Raw genomic sequence first — 25,663 nt, 5'->3', positions numbered from 1 at the left:
TATCTTGATCCGTACTTGAGGTGTTTTGTGGAGGGCACTTTGAGAGAGTACGCTGTCCGTCGGATGGGACGTTAAGCTGTGGACCCCATGGCGCTTTTCGTTAACAGTAGGCTAATGCCGACGCCGGGTTTCTCTCCACCCTTCATCCTTTCCTATGCATCCCTTATGGCGCAAATGACCTTAGCTGTCGTTCGCCTCCTCCTAAATACTACTACGAGGGTTCCAACGAAAAATTCAACCATTCAAACAAAGAATATAGACATGATTTAATTGGAAATAAAATGCCTCTCCGGATCCAAAAAATTGACACATGAAGCCTGGCCTTAAAGAACAATTTTCAAACACCTTCGAAGTTAGCTTTATAAAAAAATTGTGTCGAACTGCATTTACGCAACTGTAGCCATTCGAAAGGAGAAAAAAGCCGGTCCCCATAGTTACAAACTCAGTGCTCGTAGCGGTCTCGCTTTCTTGCACATTCTTGAAGAATGACCGCTTTCGTTGTTATGGCAATCAGCTCCTTTGAGGTAAAAATTTCAAATTTTCCGACGCTAATATTAAAGTATGTTATTTCATAGTCCAGAAATGTCACTAACCCAATACTAAAATGCCTTGATTTATTCATAAAAATCAAAACCACTTCATTTTTTCATGATTGTCGAGATCGTTAAATCGTGCAGGGGATCCTAAAACTCACGACCACGATAAAAATACTCGAGCGTTCACGGGCTTCCCAATCACGAAAGTACTCCAGCCTAGATTTCAACGCGTGTCCCACTTAGTACTAGATTTAGAGGAACAAAATCAGAAACATTGGGAATATACCCGAATCGATTTTAAAAAACAAAGTATGCAATGTGTGAAACAGTAGTTTTAAATTGCCCAATAGATCAAAAAATGACCCGCGAGAGGGCAGAAGACAATGGAATAGGATGAATTAAGCTCCTAGGACTCCCTCCCTGCAGTGTTTTATTCCACATCACATTTCACGCCTTTTTACAACGCATTCGCAATGGCACATCAGAGTATTTCCTATAACTCCATTCCTACTAATGTTTTATCCCTGTGTTACGTGAAATCGACACGTCATGAATTTCATTTGGATGCGAAAACGGAGCTAAAATGAAATAAACTTATACAATTCGTACTGATCAAAACGGATGCCTTATCCTACGTCCACTTTTCATCAGTTAATTTCTTCACAAATCCTAATGCTGGCCGGCTTCTAAATTCAAAAGTGAAAGCGCTCCCTGAACTGAAATGGGGCCGAAATGACTCCTCCGTTGGCCATTTAAAAAAGTGAAGATTTCTCGTGAGGTCGTAATTACGAAGGCAGTCAAAAAAAACTGGCATCGAGAAGGGGAGATGCATCGATTGGACAACTCGCTATCAACGAGGCCAATTAACGCAAAGAAGCATTAGGACCCCTTCCCTGTCCCGCTGAAGATGAGCCTGGAAGTGAAAGTGGCTTCCGAAAGAGGGCCAGAGCGCCATTGCCGGAGGAGGCGCCGGGACCCGAGTGACTACTTTCGCCCAAACGAGAGCGAATACCACGGTCTTTTCTCCCCCAGTGGCCCCAAGGTGACGAGAGGGCGCTCGAGGATGGGACGTCAGCAACACATCGAAGGAGGAGGCAGCCGAGTGGAGAGTTCCCGGCCCGCAAGTCCACACCTAACGCTTGGTGTCATCAGCCCATACATACATTTCTTAATGCCGTGCCGCTGTGCAGTGGCTTAACACACAGGACCTCTTACAATTAATGGGCTCGGCTACAGAGACGATTGCTTTTTGCTGAGATGGTCTCGAGTAATCAGCAGTGAACAACCGAGGTGAACTGGGAGTACCTATGAGCATATTGTAAGGTCCATCGTAAATGTACATATTATTGTGAAGGTATTCACAATAATCCACCCACTCTTGGTGGGGATTACCCACTCTTCTTTTCTGGATTCTGTCTTTTCCTGTCTCTTTACGTGTCTCAAATTTCAAAAACGAACGACGAGATATAAACCCTTTGCATTACGAACTGTTAGAAATAATGAAACAAATACATGTATAAATAATGCTTAACTTATTCGGTGATAAATATTTCTCGTGCAGCCTGATAATCGCTAACTACACAGCATTTTCTTCCAATGCCAACTTAATGAGAAGGGGAGAGCGACTCGGGAAACCATGGTTAGGAAAAAAGAAAAACAGTACTAAAGATTTATACAGTTAAAATAAATACGCGCCAGGGTCAAAGTAGTTTTTATTGCATATATTTCCCATTCCACGCAGTGCTCATTACCATGACGTAGTATGGGAATCACGTTAAGTTTCGGAGAAGCTAGAGAGATGCTCGTCTAAATAGATTGGCTACTATTCTACTGACATCCATGACATTACGCGACAGGGGGAAATGATTCAATCGCGCCGAAATTATTCATTCCTGAGAAAAGGCACTACCAACTCTCTAAATTCGTAAAATATGTCGCTTTTATCCACCCAGGTTATAAGACGATTCCAATGTTTACCCCGTGAAGCAGGTTGGCGATAGGCCGGGACCCCCAGCACTAGCCGAAGCCGCCTTGGCTATCCAAGTACGGAATGGTATTCACAGTAAAAGCAAAACGAGCAACTGCCTAATGAACTGTGGTAAAAAACTACCGAACACCGATATAGGTGTTGTTTGAATCGTGGACACACGGCAATTTCAGTTATCATTTAACTTATTAAAATCTAATAATACTTTCGTAAAACTCCCCTATAATTGATAGCTCCACTAAAAAACATTAAGCAACAAATTAAACAATGAACAGAATTGAATAGGGCAAGCGACGGTCAGTCGGACAAGCAAATGATCATGAATATAATAAACTGAGAGCTCCCCATTTCGTGTACCTAGAAGGGATCCGCACTCTTACCAGGGATTTCCGTAATGCCATTTAAAGAACTTCGTTAGTTTACATGAAAATGTATTTCCGATCCCAACACTGCAAGAGACCCGAGACCCACGGCCCGCGGAACCAGTTTACGCAAGCAAAGTTAGAACTATGTTATTCCTGTTTTCATTGACCGCAATTTCTGTCAAATATGGTCATGCTGTCACCGTCAACGTTAAGTGGACAGCAAAAAAAAAACACGGCTGTCCCCCTGTACACCTGACGACACGATCTACAATTAACGGGTGACTGGGGTGAGGGGGGGATCGAGCAGGATAGGGATGGGGAAGGCACAGAAATGGTGGAAGGGGGTGGAGGCGACGTAGCGCCCGACCGCCAACCTCAATCACTCAACGGTGAGGGATTGACAACCTGAAGCGGGGACGCACTCATCGGTGGCAAGCAGAAAAATCTACTGAGTGTCAGCGACGCGGACGAGAACGCGAAATTCCACATCCAGTCTCCCAGAGAGTTAAACTAAATATCCCTGGCTCTTAAAAACCGCTGAATATTAAAATTTGTTCGAGCACTTTGGCCATGGGGCGAACAACATCAGAGACCAATTGAAATGTGCAAAGAGCTATTCAAAATATGGCTATATGAGCTGCTTAAAACCTTCTACTTAGGACGAACACTCTATGGGGGTAAGGGGCGAGCGCAGAACCTCACAATGAAGAGTAAATTCTACAGCTATAGACTTAATAAACTATAGAACTATAAACTAAATTCTACAGGACAGGACTCAATCGTGTCTCTAGTGGACTTTAGTAATTATTAAACAAAGCGAACGTTGGTACCATAAGTTATCCATGACGGATTGGATGATGTTGTGAAAAATAATCAAAGAACATCCAAAAAGTGGACAAAATGGTTCATAATAAGAAAATTGGGCTTTCCAAGTGTGACTATTATACTGTAATTATATTATCTAACTTGGGCGACTTCAATGAGCCTATTGTAAGAATATTACAACTTTGGGAGCGCTTAATTCCTGTGGATGAAAGAAAAATGGGGCCTACTTATAGCACGGAGCGGAAAAATACGAAAATCCCTCGGAAAACACTAAGCAAGTGCCCGATCATGACAAAATGAGGAAACCACTGACGGAATATAATTCGAACGCGTAAGACGATCGTAAGCACATCATATGACATGGGCCGACACAAACCGGGACCAGTCTTAGCCGACGACAACACAAACGAAAGAAAAAGACTGGTCGGTGGGAACACCTCTAAGAGCAAAAAAGTGCAAGTTTTGGAAAACAACTAAAAACAAAGCAACAGGGAGAAGACAGTTTCCCCTCAGCCGTGAGTTTAAGCACGATAAAATAGTGGCTAGAATTATAGTGGGGTCAGGGAGGGCGTTCCTCTCTTAAGCTGCTTCTAACACGGTGAGTTCGACGAGTGAAAACCATTTATTAAAGACCAAGACCTAATTCCATCATCATACCTTCCGGAGAAGTGGCAAGGGGTAAAGGCACGTTAAGGGATTGACCCTTTGGGACGAATAATGTAACTTGCACAATTGCATAATTAAAAACCGCTATTACATTACGGATCCTTAATACAATGGCAGTTATCAAATTTTAACGACGGATAAAGTGGTTTTTCATGGCGTCCAACTCTCCTTTCACACTCTCGAAAGGTCGTTTTACACGCTACTTACTTCATTACTTAAATTTGGATGTCCAACAATGGATGCACTCTAAGCTTGAGTCTCGGATGAATTCTTTTACACGATCCACCTCTCCTTTCGAATTTCGCGCATGCGCCAACTCTTTGTTTTGATTTCGTCGACGGCAGTGTTTACGCTTAAATACCAACAAGCATTTAGTAGTCGTCAAGTCAGATTCCATCCATAGTTCGCGCAAGGAAACGGCTGTCGTATTCGAAGCAGTGTCGACTGCCAAACGATTTCAATCACGAAGATGAAAAACAATGGAAGAATACTTGGAATTTTCCGTTGAATTAAAGAAATATGGATTCCTACAAAAATAATGTTGATTCAATCAGTAGTCTCTTCAGACTGCTCTAATCGTCTGTGATTGGCAGCTGGGTACAAGAATAGGTGAGGAAATAAATATCCCAAGTGTTTCTGTATAAATCACTGAAAATCGAATAAAAATCATTTCTAGAATGCGATTTCCCTTGTTAAATGATACGATTTAAGTGTCCTGATTTCGGGGCCGGAATAAGGAACGTCAAAAACAGACTAAAGAGGAATTTGACAGATGTGCAAGCCTTGTAAACAAGCTCCCACACTACGCGTTTCGATTACAAGTTCAACTTCTACGAGTAGCTCTTTGGCAGCTTCACCATGTCGTAGGATTACTAAAAACACGAACAATTGGAATTTCATGACTTTTGACGGAATACTTAAGAAATCATAAGTCAGGGAATAGATAGAATCTCGTTTGTCTGTAACATGCATGGGGGCCGACAACACGTTGGAACAATTCGGCGGTGTCACCGATGTTAAAATGCTTTATAGTAAAATATACATGTATTATTTCGGCTAAGCGGAGCAAACCACGACAGATTCCCATATCTGCACCAATTATCTAGGGAATAGTTGATCTTCAACATAATATCTAGAACCATTTCGATTAAAATAGCATAACACGAGTGTTACCTTGGGTAAACCTTAATTTGCAAAGAAAATATATATATTGAGGCAAATTATCTGAAGTGATTCATACACCATTAAGTTCGCTACGCACTTCCAAAGACAATCAAATGAAAACAGAAATAAGAACTGTTTAAGTAGGGACATAATGCGATGAAACCTCTGACATAACTTTGAATCCTACCATCACACCCACAATAAGATAGCATTAGTAGAATAATACAAATTAATGTTATTGAATTCCATAATTGAATAATAAGCTTAATGATTTTAGTGCAAGTCGGAAACAAGGTCAAACAAATTAAACGCGAGGAATCTGTCATTCAAGGGAAGTCTTTCAACAATTTTCGTCCTCTGTGCAAGTCGCCACACGTGTATTTCCATCTGCTATCCGCGTGCACACAGTGACCCGTCTACCCCTGGGATCCCCACAGTCACCACACACTGGCTCGTCATCAGATGTCCCAGGGGGCTGAGCTACCAGAGATGACTGAGCACATCCATCCCCTGCGCGGGACTCAAGCCAGTGAGGTGACAAACCGGCACGTTGCCCACCTGGGTAGCCCAGCCGGCTGCTTGGTGTACGATTTCCTCGACGGACTGAGTTTGTCATCCCGAAGAATTCTGGTCCCCATCAATGCGTGCCTAGGAGGGGGTTCTGCACGAGTCATGGGTTAATTTAGAGCGGTGGTGAAAGCAAATGAGTAGGGAATGCGCCGTTTTACCAGGCAGTTCGATTTAGATAAAATCCGAGAACGTCGTGGTTTTAGGCAAATAATCAATCCAGTTATTAATGATTTGAAAATAACATGACAGCTATGTGGACACTCTCCATTAAATATTTTCACAACAGTTGTACATATTACTTGATTGCGGTCCACGATAGATCCACTTCCAAGCGGGGTTCACATGCCCAGGATCACAGACCCTGCGGTCATGGGAGCAAGGGGCCTCGAAGCCGTTACTGGTGAACAACGAAAGAATTTCCGACAGCCACACACAAAGTGCCAAGGTTTACGTCATAAAAATATAATGTACGTAGGCCCTACGAGGTATTACTACGGTGACATTTCGGTCAAAGAGTACACCAAAATTGACATAACATACCATGATTTTACTACTTGATTAGTATTCTTATGAGCATTAAACAACCACCGAAACCTAAATCCGTTCATAGCTTCGGCACCTGTAACACTTTCCTAGTGGTCACTACCCTTCTCAGTTTCTTAGCTCATCTAAAAATAACGCAACATACGGGTGCCGCTATTAGTCACATTCTGAACAAACAATCCCAAAATTGGATTGAATTTCTCCGCGAAAATCTTTCCAATAAACTTAAGTCATAGTTTTCCAACGTCGATAACGATACAAAAAGCTCTTTCACGACTCATTTCCCGTGGTTCGCCCAGCGTCCTCGTGGTCATCCTGTCACGCATGTCGCACCTACCAGAGCCGTGGCATTCAACACTTCCTTTAAGGCATTGCAACGCGGAAAGGGAAAGCCGGATGCCGACGTCTCTAGGGACTGAAACACGTCAGTCTATGCCCACCGAGAAAAGCAGTAACCAACGACACCAGCAGGAAGAACCCGTGGCAGGATGGGGGAGGGGCACTGACCAGGAGAAGGCACCAGTTCCCATACGAAGGAGGAGGTGGAGTGGAGGTCTGCCTCTCTTCGGGACTGGCCTCGGAGACGCCCGCGCGCGCACTCCGCCTGGAGCGTCCAGGACCTCAAGAATCCCGCACCACTAAACAACAAGGGGGCGATATTGCGTCACGCAAGTGAGGTGGGCTCATGTCCAAGCAACGGTGGCGGACGTCAGAAGTGAAACAAATCAATGCCACAAAAAAAATGGCACCACTATTTTGGTTATGCCCGCAGCTGAAATAATTCATCTATATTGAAAGATAAAATCCCACTTGCGAACTTCTAACTCTATGGTGTCCGTAATCAACAAACAGATATTTGACATTTTCTTCCATAATTCACTCTTTTCGATTATTTCCCGAACGCTCGAAATCCTAAAATTGGTCACTATTATTATAAAATGAATATGAATGCGGAAACCTGGTTGCGTATTTATACATGCAATGCCAACTACCAATCGGTCACCAGAGGCCACCAGGAAAAGGAAGCCTAATATAGCCCGTATCGAATATAAATGAGAAAAAATCAATTGCGTGGACGGAATAAAGAATATTTCGTGGATATAAAGGTCGATTCTTTGGCAACCACCCCGCCCTCTCACGATACCATCGTGTGCACGCACCTTCACCAGTTGGCGAGCAAATTAATTCCGGCGTCCAGCGCTATTTAATTTTGGTTTTTTATAATTGTGCAATTTCGATAGATAATTTCTTAACATTCTCCTCCCGTTTTTTTCTTTACGAGGAAAGGTGGTCAAGCAGCTCAGCAAATGAAACCAAACAGTTGTTATTGTCTACCTAACTCACCCAAAATCAAGAAAACCTGCATGCAATATTGTGAAAAATGTTGAATGCTAAGGAAGTCCTTTCTTGTACATGCTTTCTGTGTTCATGAAAAATTCTACTCATCTGATATTGATCCTATACATTTCTCCAAAATATGTATTCCCCAAATTGTACCACTTGAGGTTATGTACCTTTCTAGCCTTCACCTCACACCTGATCTATCCTATCAACTTTCTTTCAATATGATTTAACAAGCATTGTCTTCTCAATGTATTGTGTCAGTCAATCATTTAATTCACTCCACATAGCCAAAACCTTTTGAAATTCCATTCATGGAAATCTTGTGCATGAGAATGACATCTCTTCTATGAAACTGTTTTACTAAGCATACTAAATCACTTTAATATTGTATACATCAACATTCATGCTAACACCAGAGATATGTTGGAAAATATTTTGCAAATCATGAATGAATATATGATCAATATGTGTTTAAACAATTTTTTAGAAACAAAATGGAATACTGCTACATGGCCCTCACTATCATGTCTGGTAGCAGGAACTCTGCCAGAATCAATTCAAATGCATAAAATGTTGTCACCAAATTATGACGTATTATTACTATGGTAAGAAATATATCGATATACCTTAAACCAATGATGATGAATGGCACTAGGCTTACTAATAGTTAGGTTGTATAGGCTATACAATAGGAAGTGTCTTGGCTATTATACACCCTTATTTCTTCATATAACAACATGATAACCACAAAAACAACTGGCTTCATATAGACGGCAATTAGCAAGAAGTAGAAATCTACTCTGTGCAGCAGTTATGGGTCAAATTAGACAAAAAATATTGATTCCTGCCAATACAATGTCATATATCCCCTCATGCTCCAACATTAGGTTGGAATTACTTCCCACTGGAAATATGAGGGTCAACAAATACTTATTATGTACATAAAACCTGATTTTAATCTCCAATGCAATTTCTAGGCAGCCAATGGCCGAGCAAGAATTAAAGAACAGCAGAATTTCAACAAATTGCCTGCACAATACTTGATCAGAAGTTCAATGAGTGTTCATTACCCCTCTAAAGCAAATACTTAAAATTAAAGCTCTCTATTCCAGCATTGGTATTAACTGTTTGAACCAATGCCATGACAGCAGGATAGAAAATAATGGGCACGTATTATATTTCCATTCAAAGACTACAACATTCTTCAAGGAGGAAGAACATTAAATTCTAATCTCCAAGTCACAAAATGTTTTACAGTATAACCTATCTATATAAATACCAATGCATTTCGTCCGTTCAACTCAGGATTAATCTTTAAAAACTGAGTGAAGTTGAACAACACCTAAAAAAATAACAATTTTCTGAAACATCTTACATTTTAAAGAGTAATTACTCAAAGTAAATATGAATTTGGGCATGAATTTCAAGTTGCGGCACCAAAACCAAGTCTGCCATTAATGACTTACTCCAAAAGCAGTAAAAAAATAAGCCCCACATTATTATTGCAGTTGAGATTTCTCTTTTTGGGTTAAACACCCAGTGCTAAATTGGGATTGTATAAGGTTTTTATAGCATCCACCCAGGGGCCACATTAGTATCCAATTCTAATACAAATATAAACAAATCCCAGTACTTAAAAATGTCAATTCCTTTTCTTTTCAGCTGGGATAATATGATCTGCAAGGCTAGACAAAGAAAAACATTATGTAATTAATTGCAGGAATTTTGAAGTGGAAAAGCTCAATTTGAATACCTATATGTGTACTTATCATTCACAGGAATATTAAAGTGTCGAAACACTACCACATACGTATACCACTGCTTTTAAATTATAAATGTTGACTACAGTCACTACTTAATACTATTCACCAATTATTATTATTAATACCAATTTTACTTCTTTACTTTTTATTCACCAATAATTATCACAATTACACATCCAAACATGAACACTGAATCCCAAGGTTTGGATTTTATAATGTAATCATGGAGTATCCCTTAATAGAATCTTGTAAATCTAAATCTTGTACAAGAGAAAGGGTGAGGAATCGTGATTCAGTACACTTATCGCAGTGTAGCTCAATAGTACTAATTCCCACTGGGCTAAACCTTAGATAATTTGCTTAATGCTGCTTGTCTTTTATCTTATTTAACTTAATGCAAGTTGTCTTTTATCCTTTATAAAGGATATTTGCAATTGTATTTGTCACATTAATGAATTATTTCTTGACTAAATATAAAATTTAATGTATAAATATAAACACATACATAAAAATAACTTCATATTACATATGAAGTTATACAATATTTGATACTCTCCCAGTTTCAGTTCTCAAGGTGTTACACATGGATTTCTAGGTCCTCCATATGACTTGACCACGGTAATTATCAATGGAATGGTCTCCTTTAAATGGACTTGTCTTCAATGACATTTTAATGCTTTGCTTCACATTTACACTTGGCAATTTTGTAAGTAGTTTGTAATATTTACACATGATAAGCAATATACAGAACAAAATCTTTGGGCGAATTATGGAACAGAATCCAAACTTGAGATAAGCCAGACACACTTCTGACAAGTTCATGATAACCTATGGCACAACACCGAAGACATAACAAGAAGAATTTTTCTATGAAGTGATCAGGAAAAGAAAAATCAAATAACAAGGCTGTTGTATCACACATTTTATAGTGCCATCCTACAAGTATGTTTGCCATATAAAACCACCAAATATTTCCAATTCCAATGAATCTATAAGCAAATTTTGCAATTCAATTTCCCACAACTCAAAGAACTGTGGGAAATGCCAAAACATTAACTTTTAAGAGTCATCTACTATTGTGCATTAAAATGTAGAAATTTCAATAAACGTTCTTTACCTCACCATTCTTGTGCTTCCATCAACATCAAAATATTCATCCGAAGCATACCAAGTTAACAAAGGTGTTCCACAAGGCTCAACCCTTGGGCCACTCCTCTTTCTGATTTACATCAATGACCTACCTAACTGCTTACCAAATAATGATGGAATAATACCAGTGTTGTACGCTGACGACACTAATATAATAATATCAACACAAACATATCCCAGCCTTGTGGAAAAAGCTAAGTCTGTCACACTTGCTATAAACAAGTGGTGTACAGACAACCTTCTAGACTTAAATGTAAATAAAAGTAAAATAGTAAACTTTACACACAATAAGAACATATCAGATGATCTGCTGGTAAAAATCAATGACCTATCAATTGAGCGTGTGACAGAATGCAAATTTCTAGGTATTTCTCTATGTGCAAATATTTCTTGGGATACTCATGTAAAAGCCCTCCAACACAAGCTCAGTTCAACTTGCTACTTATTAAGACACCTGTATGAAACTACAAGTAAAACTGTACTACTCAATTTGTACTATGGGGAAATTTACTCAAATATAACCTACAGTATAATATTATGGGGATCAGCTGCTATTTCTCAAACCATCTTTAAAATGCAAAAGAAAGCTATTAGAATCATCGCCAGGAAACCTTACAATGCTCCATCAAGGCCTATTTTCCATGAATTAAATTTGCTACCACTCCCATGCATCTACATTATGTTTTTAATTCTATATATAAAAAATAACATCGGCAACTATTCTCTTAACTCTGCCTATCATCATCATTACACCAGAGGCAGGAATGACTTCCATTATGAAAATATAAGAACTAAAGCATTGAAATTAGGACCCAATGAAATGGGCATCAGATTATTTAACAAACTACCCAAAAGTATCAAGGATACACAGGGAACTGCCGTATTCAGGCATAAACTAAAAAGATATCTACAACGCAATATGTTTTACTCGGTTGATGAATATCTCAACAATATTCCCGACCAGTAAGTTCATACTTTTAGTTTCTAGCAATGGTAATGGTCTGATTCATGTTTGTGATCAATGATTTTTCTGAATTTGATATTGTATGTGCATGTTACAGCCGATGTTCATGGGTTTGTACCAAACACTTATGTAACTATGAGCATCTATTCTTTTATGTATCTTAACTGAGCCTGTGTCTTTGCTCCTCATTGACGTGCCTTATATCATGTACATACTTCACCCACCTGGTATTTTTGTATTGTGATCTCTGGGCAAATAAAAGGTAATAATAATAATAATAATATCTAATCATAATTGTATACTTCAAACAGAAATTTTCTAATTGGTAATTATAATTCCCTATTTTTGATCAAGCTAAAATTGCAGCAAAACAAATTCATCAATAACCTATGCCTCTTTCATAATAACCACTTTCTCCTGTCTAATGTTCTGACTACAAGATATATTAAAGGATGCTTCTGAAATTGCAATTTCTAGTAAACAAAAGAAGTGCAGGGGGGATATGAACATTAAACCTATACCTACATGCATAAATTGACCACACAACCCATATTTTAGGGTTACACAGCATAATCTTTAATGAGCAAAGCCTGCCCTGATTGTGTCCCCCCCACTAAAACAAAGAATGAATTAGCTGCCTACTCTTCTCTACCCTGGACTGGCACATAAGGGTCTCACTTTCGTGCATCCATACACAGACACAAAACATTATCATTCAGTTTTCAATGCAGAGAGGCTAAAATAAATTCAGTCTGTGGATACCAAAAATAGAGCATGTGATTTTAACTGCACTGAAAGAAGAATAAATAATATTTCACTCTCCCTATCCCATGGATGTCACAGTTCCATCCACAAGGAGGTTAGTCCAATCTTGCTGACTAATCAACTGACGGTTGTCTTATTAGGCAGTGAATCTGAGGATATCTCATTATTTGACAGTAATAGTGAACATGAGCTCCATGTCAGATCAGAAATTGACATGATATAAACCAATGGCTATGATTCCTAACACTTTGTTGGGGAGGATATGACACATTAAGTGGAGCACCATGGGAATTTCATTCGTATTTGTGACCTCAAAGAGGGATAAAGAGAGAACTTGTGTGGCAAAGCATTTATTAGTAGTTTTTTGGCACTGGTTATGTTGAAACTATTGGCGTGAAACATAGAATTAAATGTAGAGTACGTTTTGTTTTAGCTGAAGGGATTTATTCAGAATCCTCCACCTTGACTATGTGTTATCATGTCAAGAATCATATACTCAAGTTAGGATATGTCATAACAAGAGAGAGATTTGAAATTCTTTGCAAATTTCTTCATTTTACAGGCAAAGAAATAAAGATATGTATCGAGGAATGCCAGACCACACAAAATTATTTTTTTAGTTATATCTCACCAAAACAATGAACATCAGGAGGTGCATTTACCAAGCAGAGATATTTCTATAAATGTATGCCTTCGGCATTATGGAAGGGTCACTTATTCTTCAATCATTATATTCCCCTGAGGTAATCAAAATATGATATGAAAACCGGAGAAGCCGTGTGAAGCAGGCAGCGTATATTTGTGGTCATTCTTAGCCTACAGATGTTTAAGGGCCCAATATTAGCATCAACTTACAGGGCTTTACACAAGTAAAAAACTAGGTGCAAATGACATTGTCACACCTAAAATTAAAATACTACAAGTTGAACGGTGCAAACTGTTCTTAAATTAGTAGAACTCCTTGTGAGTCTGGGACTCTCCCATTCTCGGCAAATTTCTTCATCAATTAACCTATACTGGCATAACATTTCCCAATAAATAAAAGAAAAATCCTTAAAAAGGAGTAGTTATGGCACAGAATCCAGTTAAAATGACAGTGATGAAATGGAGACAACATTGTAACAATGGTTTCCACTTTTCATTATGATAAATCCATGCTGGTATACAAAAGTTTGATAGAGGGGGAGAACATAAAACCAAATTGTGTGGTAGCTACATTCATTGTATTTCTTGCATGAGCTGCAAAAATCAGATGCTGCAGACATATCTTAGAGAAAGAAAGCACCGCAACAAATATTGTATGAAGTTGATATTAAGGCTGCAGCATAGAACCATTCTAAATTTAATGATTATTTACCAAGAAAATACCAGCAATAACAGTGACCAACTATCATCTAGGGAGCAATTAGTGGAAGGTTCAATTGCAATGTATACCACACGAGCAGAGTGTAACTTCAGGGTTGGTATTATTTAGATAACATAATACTGCACTGCACAGGAAAACATTTCATCAGGAGGATTTATCACACACAAAATAGACAAACTCACTAAAGGGATGCATAGTAAGAACATAGCATAGAAAGAGAATGCTAGCCATCCATAGAATGGGAGTTGTAGTTTGTAAAAGCCTGGATCCTAATGTGAAGAGGGTACTTAAAGAAATAGCATTAATTTATTTATACAAAAAAGAAGTAATTATTTCCTTCCTTATGAAACAATGGTTCATGTACTGGGGTAAATTTGCAGCATTCAGAAAAATAATCTATCATTAACCTTCAGGTTTAATTAACTTTCCATGGAACATAGAATTTGGAACCAAAACCTCAGTATTCGATTTTAACACTGGTACCTCAAAATGCTTACTACTGCCAGCACCAAATTACAAAAGATGTATCAGTCAATTTCATAAATGCACCAGATTGCTGTTTTTTTTGGCAATTTGTTTTTATAACTCTCACACATTCCAAAAGGATTAATGTGAACATTACAACTCTCATTGTTAAAAACCTGGGACTAGCATAATATTAACAGCATACAGCATCATTCGGTGTAATTTTTCTACGATTGAAAAAAATGAAGTAACTTTGTGCAACAAAAAATACTTCAAAGAACGATAAGTCCCTGAATTACACAGACTCAATGTCACATGGAATGGCATGATCGGCATAATATTTTAAGGTGTTGTTTGACTTTTACTACGGGTAGTTGCAATAGTTAGCTGGTAGCTCAGTAGATGCTGTTACTTGTACATTACAGATACCAGTAGAATATGTTTCTGTCACATTACAGATGTACTCTGGGCTTGAGTGCATGTGGATGATTTGTTGGATGTGTCGATATTGTGATAATGACCCGACCTTACGTGATATAAACGATTTTGTTGAATTATTACAAGTTGGCACAGAACAATTGAACAATGAAGATTTCAGGAAGCTGAAAGACCACAATAAGCAGATTGAAATTCCTGAGACAGAAAAGAATGCCCAAGTTCCTTGAGGAACTTAATCCTTAAGTTCAAGCCTAAAAGAGGGTAGAATACTTTCAAATGATATAGAATCACTAGCAGGTTTTGAGTTACTGAGTCCTATCTCTGAACAATACACAAATGCATCTAGGACAGTCAATGATGTTATTAGATCTTACAAACATTTTTTATTTTAAGAAAAAAAGATAACAAGCAAACACCACTGGAATGACCACCACACACATGAAACATAAAACTAATGATTTGCAGAATCTACACCCTGTAGGTATGTAGTAGTTTTTTCAATCACGTAAAATGCATGCATGGACATACTACCTATGATGTTCAGGATGAACAAATTTCAATCTCCTTCAGAGGCTTTTCCAAGAGTTCGAATTTTGACAGCTTTAATTATCCAGTGAAGGGAACGTTCAATTTGTAACTTCTGTATTCATTACAATGTCTGAATTGACCCTCATCTAATGGTATTTTTGGTTATTTCAACTTAAGTTTGTTGCAAGTTGCCTGCAGTAAAAAGGGACAGCTGACTAAGCTGGCTCAAAAATCCTAAGCATACACTGGTGTTTATTTTTCATATTAATTGGTTCTCAACTGACTTAGTCACTGTAGCATGAAATAACCATGTAGGAGAGAAACCATACCATAATCCACTAGTCTGTGGAACACACTACTTCATTTGTAGCCATTTAAGACTAGCTTGTGAAAGAGATGAATGCTTTCTCTTTATATAACCACAATACAAAACCATTATTTAATGTAAACCAAAATGTAAACAGAATTAGGAATTAAGAAATTATAAGGAGATATTTAAAGAACTGTGGGAGATAGTGACAGTAACTTTAATGGAGTTATCTGCTACTATGCATTAATATGTTTTGAAATTGGTACAGTATTAGGCAATAACAAATAAAATGAGGCAAGAAACTAAGGAGAAATAAGTGTGGTTGAAGAAGCAGTGCAAGGATGTGAAGAGTTTACTAGGGAAAGGTGAACTGGGTGTGCAGGACGGGGCATTGTCAAACGGGAGGAAACTGCGGGGAAAGTATTGTCAAACAGTATGACGGGAAAAATTACACAATGCACACTATCAAAGATAAAATAGCAAAATTATTAATCGACTCAGAATATTATTTGAGGGATGCATCAGTTTCAGTGCAGGAGACTGCATCAGTTTCAGTGCAGGAGACTGATAGATACACGTGACTCCATAGATGTAACTCGAGCAAATAACAACCAGGATGGATTTTTTTTCTTTGATTCCGTGAAAGCGTTCTTCAGAACACATTGGGCAGAATTAATGAATGTATCACCCAAGATAGGAGGAAACTGGAGGAATAAACAACTTATCCACAACCAGTGCACCTCAAGACTGCTCATGTGCATTTGGCGGACAATGAATCAGGATAGGAATTATGAAGTAGGGTATTGAGGTACAGCTGCCCAATAGGGCATAAGCTTCTTAACACAATAAGAGTGGTACGAGAGACATGGAAAGAGTTGAGGCAAGATTTGGGAAAATGAAGGAGAAGTTGGTTGGAAATTCATAAAATCAGATTGGTGGACAGTTACAATTTAGCTATCCAGAGTATTAGAATTATTCATGAGCACATTAGACAATATGTTATAATAGGTGGGATTAGAATCAATATAAAAAACTAAGCCACAGGAACAAGACCAAGATGGTCAAGGAAGTAGGGACAACAGAAGAATTGTGCTAGGCAAAGATTTCACAAAAGATGGGAATTAATGACAAAGAGCAAGGATTTTAAGAAAAGATTAACAAAAACTTTGCTTTGGAACTTTTGTAATTCAAAAGAGGCAAGAGAATTGTATAAATAGTTTTGATGTAATGCTGAAGACTGTGATAGGAGGGAAAGCAGGAGAGGCAAGCATTTGGTCATAATAGAGGGAGGTGGAATGTACGAAGACCTGAAGAAGTGTTTAGTGTAATGTGTGTTGTCAGATTATGAATTGCTAGGCAAGGCTAATAAATGTACTCATAGTTAGCCAGCCCTGCTTAAGCTTACCTTGAATGAGAGCCTACCATTTCAAAAATTCATTTGATGCAAAAATGCTAGTCATCACTCCATATATTAAATGGGTAAATTACTATCCACTTCCTCAAAAAAACCTATCCTGATAGCTGCTGAATTGTGTTTCACCATTTAGCATATATATTACCTAATATAATGAATGCAGTTATTTCTTTCATTTTGAACAGGACTTCAAAAATAAATTTAAACATTTTATACACCAAAATGAAGTTATCATACAACTATTTTGGCAGATGACACGGTACGTTCACAGGTAAAATGCGATAAATGGAAGTAGTCAAAAAGCTATGATAATTTAAAGACCATTTACATATTCCTTCAGAATTTAAAAGGTAGCTCTATTATAATGAACAAAATTCGAAGACAGTATGCCTATACTCCCCTGCATTATCTAAGACTCTATTCTATCATTAAACTACACCCTGCAGAATGTGTTAAATATTATTTCACATTTGGAAGATAATTAAATAGTTAACTTTAGAAAAACTGACTATTAGGAAATGGACTACAGAAGCTGTAATATGAGTTGCTTCACTGAAATGTCTTTTAAAGGACAAGACTGTTTGCAAAACAGATCCTAATAAGGTGAAGATTAAAGGCTCAAATACAACTGAAGAACAGATGGCAGCCACTGCTATGAGGAGGGGTGCTCTTATGTTTTGACACCCCCAATGGGCAGAAGCAGCTCAGATGAGTGTAAAAAGGCATCCAGCTGTACGTGGCCACAGAATCCACCAGGCTGAGATCAATATATTTTCACATAATGATAGGATAACAAAAAATGTAATACTAATTCAAACGATAGCAAATAATGGCGAAGTTTAGGGAAAGTTGCAAGGAGATATCTGGGAGGAATGATAACTTTGATTAGGGTTGACCTGAGAGGACCACAAATTTAAACTAACTTCTAAATTATCCAATAGGCACATTGTCCCTTGGGTGACAGTTTATAGCAACCATGAGTTAATGAACCTAATCAAGACTTGTACATAAATTTACCACTGAAACATGATTGAAAATTCTTTAACAATGTAAATTCCCCAATCATTTGTTACATCTTTCCCTAAAACCACTTATGTTTCCAATTCCTATCGGTCCCTGGCCGCCCTTACAGCAATTAGGTAGCCCATCATGAAGTCTTACAACTCCTAAAATAGCCTACTTAACAAAAGACACATCTGGTAAATAATCCAATAATTTCATGAAAATTTTCACATTACTGAGTAGTCAATGCTCGAGTATTGAAAATGTTTGCAAGTTAACTTCCTTCACAAAAAATCAAACAAATATTAGTGAAAAGGAGAAGTGCAAAATTGTGGCATGAGTTGTGATTTCAATTTCAAGGCATGATATAGTTGAGCAGACAGGGTAATATTGATTTTTTTCCGAATGAAAAAACCTATATGCTGCTTGAGCGAGTACACTTCTATTCTCTAATCTAAAAAATCTATTCTTATGTCAAGCAGAAATTAAGATTTCTCGCAGAAGACACCAGCTGCAAACATGGCTAATTTCAATGCTAATCCAACAATGTAAAATCAGCTTGCATCATAATCACTCAGATTTTCACTACCAACCCAAATATTTGCAATTTCTAAAATTTCTGGCTTTTGCAAATAAAATTATGCCAAGGATGATAACCCTTCACATTTCCAATCAATAAAATATTTAATACCCTTCTTAAGAACTAGACCAATGAAAAATACATTATTTATACAAAGCTGATAAACATGCTAAATATAACTTCCAGGGTTTCACCTGAAATGCAACTTCAAATAAGGCTCGATATACCATCTAATTAGCAATGAGGTTCCCATTTTCTGTTTACATTATTATACCATTCATTCGTTAGTCACAACTGAAAAACTCAAAACCCTTTTCTGAGAAAATCCAGGCACTTCGGCTTATTTCATGCAACAGACTTGTTAATTTACTCTTTTCAAAGAACTGACATTTAATTTCAAGATATAGGCGAGTGCAATTATGAAAAGCTGATGGCACAAAGCCAGTAGCCACAATAGGTATTAATAATGTGTACTTAACACCAACCTGTATGAACCTCTTTGGTATGGACTTGCTGGATGCTGGTATCGATTGCTACCATAGGGCGAGTCCACTCGCCGTCTCTTCACCTCTCGATCATATGAATAGGAATGCGAGCGAGACCTCGACACTGAACGGTTGCGTCTCCTGGTGCGAGGCATCTGTTAGGAAAGAGAATGAAGAGGAGTAAGAAGATGATATCCAATGGGAGAGTACTTTTAAGGGATTGAATGTCAACCCTTTACATCAAGGAACCTAAAACATGTGCCAACAGATCTTGTACCACATGACAGAATCCTGATCTCAGTCTGAGCAGCCATACTTGCCTTCACTGTTCTTACAAACATAATTTAGAAATTTGAGTTAAATGTCGAAAACAAGTTTTTAAGTCAATGAGAAAACCATGAGATTACTTTTTTTAAAATTGCCATTAATATTTATTAATTGCAATTGTCAGGAATTGCGATGGAAACAGCCAGATATGCATGAATTCCGGATGAACAGATGATGTGATGCAGAATGAGAATGATATGATGCAGAATATCTTATCTGGAAGTAGCCTAACTTTGGCAGTTAATCCTTTTTTAAAATGAATATTTCATCACACATGCAATAATTACAAGTCAATCGTGTAGCAAAAATGCTTAAATATCATTATGCAACCATAGAAGAGAAGTCAATGCAACAATTTCAGAGTGTAAAAATCATTCGCCTTGACTGGGATGATTTTGATGTGAATGATTTTTACACTCTGAAATTGTTGCATTGAAATGCACATTAGCGGATGACTCCGTTAAAAGTTACTGTTGCGGCATCTCCCGCAGTTTCTTTGGAATAGAAGAGAAGGTTTAGGCTCTTAACCATTTGTTTTTTAATCCTATAAGCTTAGGAAATGAATATTTTCTCCATAATCGGGCATTTTAATTTTTAGTATATTTAGTATTTTTAGCATAATTAGTATTTTTCAAATACTGCTTTGCTAAAACTCCAGAAAGGCAAGATTAATTAGGCAAATCACTATGAGACCATTGAGAAAAGAAATGCTTATTCTTAGTAGGATGAGGGACCTGCACTGTTGCACAACAGAAGATAGAACTCTGGTCAAACCTTAGCATACCCTGGGTTGGGACTCTCTGGATCCAAGGATGTCCAAAATATGTCAAACACAATTGAGTTATAATTAACAATCATTGGGGAAGAATGAACACTTAGTGAGTGTGCAATCAGAAATAGAATGTTTGTTAATGGTCATACAATTAATAAACAGTGTTAAATATACACAAATTGTGACACAACAAATGGCATTAGCTATACGTGGTATGCAGCAAATAGAATACTTCTAATGGAGCATAAATAGTGGTGTACAAAAATGTATTCCTTCCCACATCATTGAATGGAAAATCAGCTTTGTTCCGCTACGATTAGCAATAATGTCAACTAAATGCAGTATATGAAGAGAGCTTGCAGTAATTATGACAGAAAGGAGGGCATGAAATCATATGAACATATACTGGATTCCCAGATTACCAACCTAAGCAGGTTCGATTGTGTATAGAGAATGGATGAGTCAACTCAGTGAACATACATGCAAGTGGTCAATGGTTTAAGGAAGATGCAGACAAGAAAGTCGTTGGAGAATGTGGTCCAAGAGAATCTTAAAATATGAAATATTACAAGTGTCCTTAAAACAAGCCAATTTTAAAACAATATATGAACACCAAGGAGAAGTAAGGAAGGGTTAGTTTAGAAAAAATTGGTGAAAGGGTGTCAAATCCAGTAGTCAAAATATTCTCCTTTGATTTGAGAAACTTGTTACAACTTATACCTTCGAACAAGACTAAAACTCTAATGACAGGCAATCTGGACTTGGGGATAAAAAAATTACCTTAATGCTTAGCGTGCTTTCGCCAGATACCTATTGAGCCAACATATTATGAGCAAGAGAAGAAAATGTACACTAAAAGCACTTACTACTTTAAGGGAAAAATATTTACATGATAACATAGGGAGATGAATGCTCTTTTAATATTAAGAAAGAACAATATTCAGCACACATTGCAAGAGCATGATGGCAATAAAAGGAGGGGAGAAATTTTAGGGTGACATTAAGGGTTGGAAAGTTCATGAAAATGTTTAAGAGATGGGAATTGAAAAAAAATACAATATTCTCCCTTATATCAGGTCTCTCTTTTACATACAATGCTTGATTTGGTCTCATACTGTCCCAAGGTTGTAGCATGGTGACAAGTACAATTCATTTTTACAAAGCAGTTGTAAGACAAAGGCCATATATTCTATCAACTTGTAATGAAATATATGATCGAATGACAGTATTCTATAGCTCCTTCTTCTAAGGAAATACAATTTTAAACCTTTCAATATTCTATAATATTCACTGCTATTCTGCCATAGCCATTTTCTGCCAATACCTATGAATATTCCTGAAATTTGATGTTAAAGAAACTTGGACCAATAATACTCTTCAAATATAGAAAATTAATTTTATTTCAGCATTTATAACATGAAACTTGAAGGTGTTATATGAGACTATTCGGCCAATGAAACACTCTGATTTCTTGTTCCATCAGCTGTAGGTACATGCATGAAGGTTTTATTAGCATAAAATAATAGTTATATCTCTGTAAAATAAGAAAATATTTTACATACATGAATACATATACATTCAATTGAATAAGTAGCTGAAGACTCAAATTATCAACGGCCGATTTTTTTTACTTTTTCACCTAAATAAAAGAAGTGCAACAGGAACATCCAATTCTAAGTTAAATATTTACACCTCTCCTTTTGAACCCTCCCTACAAATCCTATGACACTAAGGGAAGCTATTATGAAAACAATATCTTTGTAAAAATAAAAACAAATAATATTAATAAGAAATAAGTTCAAAAATTAACAAAATCAAATAACACCAAGAAGTCCTTCAAAATCTTTACAAGAATCAAATTCATTGGCAGTAGCCGCATTAGCCAATAAGATGCTCACGTCAAATGTTGCAGGACTTAAAAGGGCAAGGGCAAAAAAGGAATAACATAAGTTTTCACAATATATTCTATTGTTTCAGGCTTCACTTCGTGGAAGTAATTGATATCCATTATTGAAATAGAAAGAAAGACTCGTACTTTTCCACAGATTTTATTATACGGTACAACGCGTTTCACCGACTTGCGGCATCATCAGGTACCTGAAAGTCGGTGAAACGCGTTGTACCGTATAATAAAATCTGTGGAAAAGTACGAGTCTTTCTTTCTATTTCAATAATGGATAAGTTTTCACATTTACTGTGGCATGGAATAAGAGCCTATATTCCCAAAGTAGACTTTAATGACTCAAATATACTTGACAAGTCCATAATTTATATTGAATGACAGCTATATTTTTCGGTGGTTCAAGATAAAGGGCACGAATTCACACTTTTTTCAATTTACCATGACATTGCAATTTCTCGTGATACAGTGGCAACGATTTCCTAATATCAACTCAACTTACTGCGTGGGACCCCAGTTTTAAGCAGTTATAACCTTCCTCCATTACAATATTTCCCCAACCAACATAACCAGATGCACAGTGTCAGAAAAAGGGTAAGTTAATAGTTTGTCTAAGGAGATTCAAGTAGCCATTTACCGAACAACCTACTAATATGACAGTAATTTTAAACTTTTACATAAACAAAAACCAATTTATTACATTTGAAAATGATAATGAAAAATACATTATAGACAAACTTTGCTAAATTTCACTAAGCAAAACTTAGAAAGTGTACTTAAATTAAGCATTTTTTTATTTAATCATTTTACGCAACAAGCAAAGTGAATCCTGTAGATTACTCGACTTTGACATCATTATAATGGAGTATATGCAGCATTTTAACGGCAGTAAAATTGGTGTTAGCAATTCTGCTATTGAAACCTACAGCGATTTAGAATGCTGATTTAAGATTTTACATCAATCATTTCACTAGATTTATCATGTCCATTCATCCGTTTCTTCACACATTTTGAAGCTAATTGGCAAAATAATGGAGATTTGAAGAATATTGTTGATTATAAACCTCAAAAAATTACCACATGAGCAAAATAAGATTGGAAATTGAAAAGCTTTAACAAAAGCGATATATTATAAATAATTGATCCACATTTCAACAATCTAAATATTCCATGAAGCAAACAACATTATTACAGCAGTTTTATGATTAACAGATATGCGTTTTCAGTTGGTAGATAAAACCAATTGTAAACATACTATGTGGGTATTATGAAAGCATTTCGAGGGGATTGTAATGAAACTTCAATTTTTGTGACGGAGGTATGACATTTATACCCTGTGATACCTCAAAATCATGAAAAACATTTCACTTCGTAACTAATCTTGTAACTAATGAAACATTGGTTTAAATTCGAGGCGACTTATTTTCATATATAAAATGAATATGTGGACTGAAGCATATGAAAATTTTGAGACTGCAGCGTAGCGTTTCAAAGTTTTAACATTAAATAGAAACTGATAAATCTCAACCTAAAACCAACATTCATCCTTAATTTAGAAACAGTTATACATAAACAAAGGATATCACCGTCAGCCATTCTCATTACTCATACCCAAAACGCGGGAAAATGCTAGAGAGGAAATGACTCAGTTCTATGGAAAATGTCATGAAGTACTGCCTTCATAATAGCTACGTTTAATAAAAACCTACCAGCGCATACAAATTTCTAACGGATTTTTTAAGAATTGGCACCAATACGATTTGGGCCAAGGTATATTGGTGGTAAAGGGTAAAGATGTAGATTGTATACTTACACAATTAGTTGTAAAAGTGATGAAAACCAGAAAACTTCGTACAAAAACTAGCGTCTAACATTCAAGATGGCCTATGTGATGAAATGCGTCTATGTTTCTATCACCAACATTAGAGGTCGTGTCCACATGACGAACACCGCAGTTTAAAAGTACTACTTTCCGTTTTAACAATTACAAAACCCAACAAATTGATACTTCCTGATTAACCACGCTAAAATTCGATCAACGGCATCCCTTGCCGCAAATTTAAATTTTGATTGATAAAATTAAACATTTCTGTGATGGCTAAGGTTAACTTTAACCATGTAGTCAAGAACATATCAGGAAAACAATAAACATCAGCAAAAGCAACGAATCTCAACTACCTGATGCTGATAATATCCTACAGCAGTGTCGGCCATTTTGAGAATTCGTTGCAGATGCGTTGGTTCACACCAGGAAGTGCCTAAGAAAACATGAGATGTAAACCCAAATTCCGCCAGTACAGTACACTACTCACGGAATTACTATACCAAAATAAGCGTACTCACATTTATTTCTCTAAAAAAGTTGATCTTCCTCCAAATGTAATCAACAATAGACGAAAAATAAGCCCTTGCAACGAAGCCGTCAAGCACTTCCGTACGTAACAAAGTCCAGAACATTGGATCGAAACTTCTTTCCTGATTGGCTAGAATCGCTAGCATCGAGGAGGCGAAAACAAATGAATGCTGAAATTTCACACGCTGTGATGACACGTTAGCACATAAATGCGAAGCAGAAGTTGTAGTTTTGATGGTGCATAAATATTTGAAAGATATTTGTTGTGGTTTCTTACTTAAGTGTGAGACACTCGTGTGATGTATATTTTGTTCATTTTCATTTGACTGAATCAATCTTTATGTTAATTTTTTGCTGAAATATTTGAATATAATACTAAAGATATGATTTGCAGAGAGTGATAATGCTATTCGGTGAGATTTATTAATAATACCAGTTCGTTTTATGGGAAATATCCACGAAATACTTTACAAAATGCCGAAAAGGAACAATATATTTATAAATCCAAGAGAATACTTAAGAATTGGGGTAATAGTATCATAAAACACTTTAAAGTCATATTGTAGACCTTTGCGTCTAGATACTCTGCGGATACCTCCAATATACTTCATGTTTAAGTACTGACACTAAAATACTCAATATATCCTAAATTCATAATGTACCGGTATTTCATTATTCAAGGCACAATGCAGGGGTCATTACCCTTTCGGATAGTAATTTCTCAAATGAATACATTTCTCTCTATGATACATCATTTAGTTGAGCAAACTTTATCAATCATTCGATACATTTCTAGCCAATAAACATGCGTATATTCTTTAAAAAAAGCCTCTTCACTGGGAAACAAAACCTGAGGCTCATAGGGACAGGTTTTTACATTCCTACTCATTTAGATGAATTTAATACCAGAAAATAATAAAAAAAAGGTATATGGATCCCATGGATAATCACAATTAATAAATTTGTAATTTTTTACAAATGCAAAAAGAATGAGATATTCTTCATTTTAGTATCTACCTACTAAAGGCTAGTTTCTGGTGAGATTTTGTCCAATCGAAAGCTGGCTGTGCTCTCAGAATGTG

The 25,663-nt window shown here is 36.9% G+C and overlaps 1 protein-coding gene across 2 annotated transcripts in view; it reads right to left on the bottom strand.

Moving 5' to 3' along the window:
- Doa (Darkener of apricot) overlaps positions 1 to 24,669 on the bottom strand; it is a 106,224-nt gene extending 81,555 nt beyond the window's left edge. Inside the window, exons 1-3 of one of the 2 annotated variants that reach the window (XM_071594790.1) lie at positions 24,572 to 24,669; positions 24,407 to 24,486; positions 19,230 to 19,384 (exon numbers count right to left, since the gene is read on the bottom strand). In XM_071594790.1, coding sequence (XP_071450891.1) covers positions 19,230 to 19,384; positions 24,407 to 24,442 — 191 coding nt within the window. In that variant the 5' untranslated portion in view covers positions 24,443 to 24,486; positions 24,572 to 24,669. Of the gene's footprint in view, positions 1 to 7,163; positions 7,234 to 19,229; positions 19,385 to 24,406; positions 24,487 to 24,571 lie in introns of those variants that run through there. The other variant, XM_071594792.1, reaches the window with a different exon arrangement.
- Positions 24,670 to 25,663: the final 994 nt, after the last annotated feature.

Source organism: Hetaerina americana, unplaced genomic scaffold (assembly GCF_022747635.1).
Source record: "Hetaerina americana unplaced genomic scaffold, ioHetAmer1.1.p SCAF_7, whole genome shotgun sequence".
Classification (NCBI taxonomy): domain Eukaryota; kingdom Metazoa; phylum Arthropoda; class Insecta; order Odonata; family Calopterygidae; genus Hetaerina; species Hetaerina americana.
Note: the sequence above shows the minus strand (reverse complement) of the source record. Positions and strands in the feature narration are given on the sequence as shown.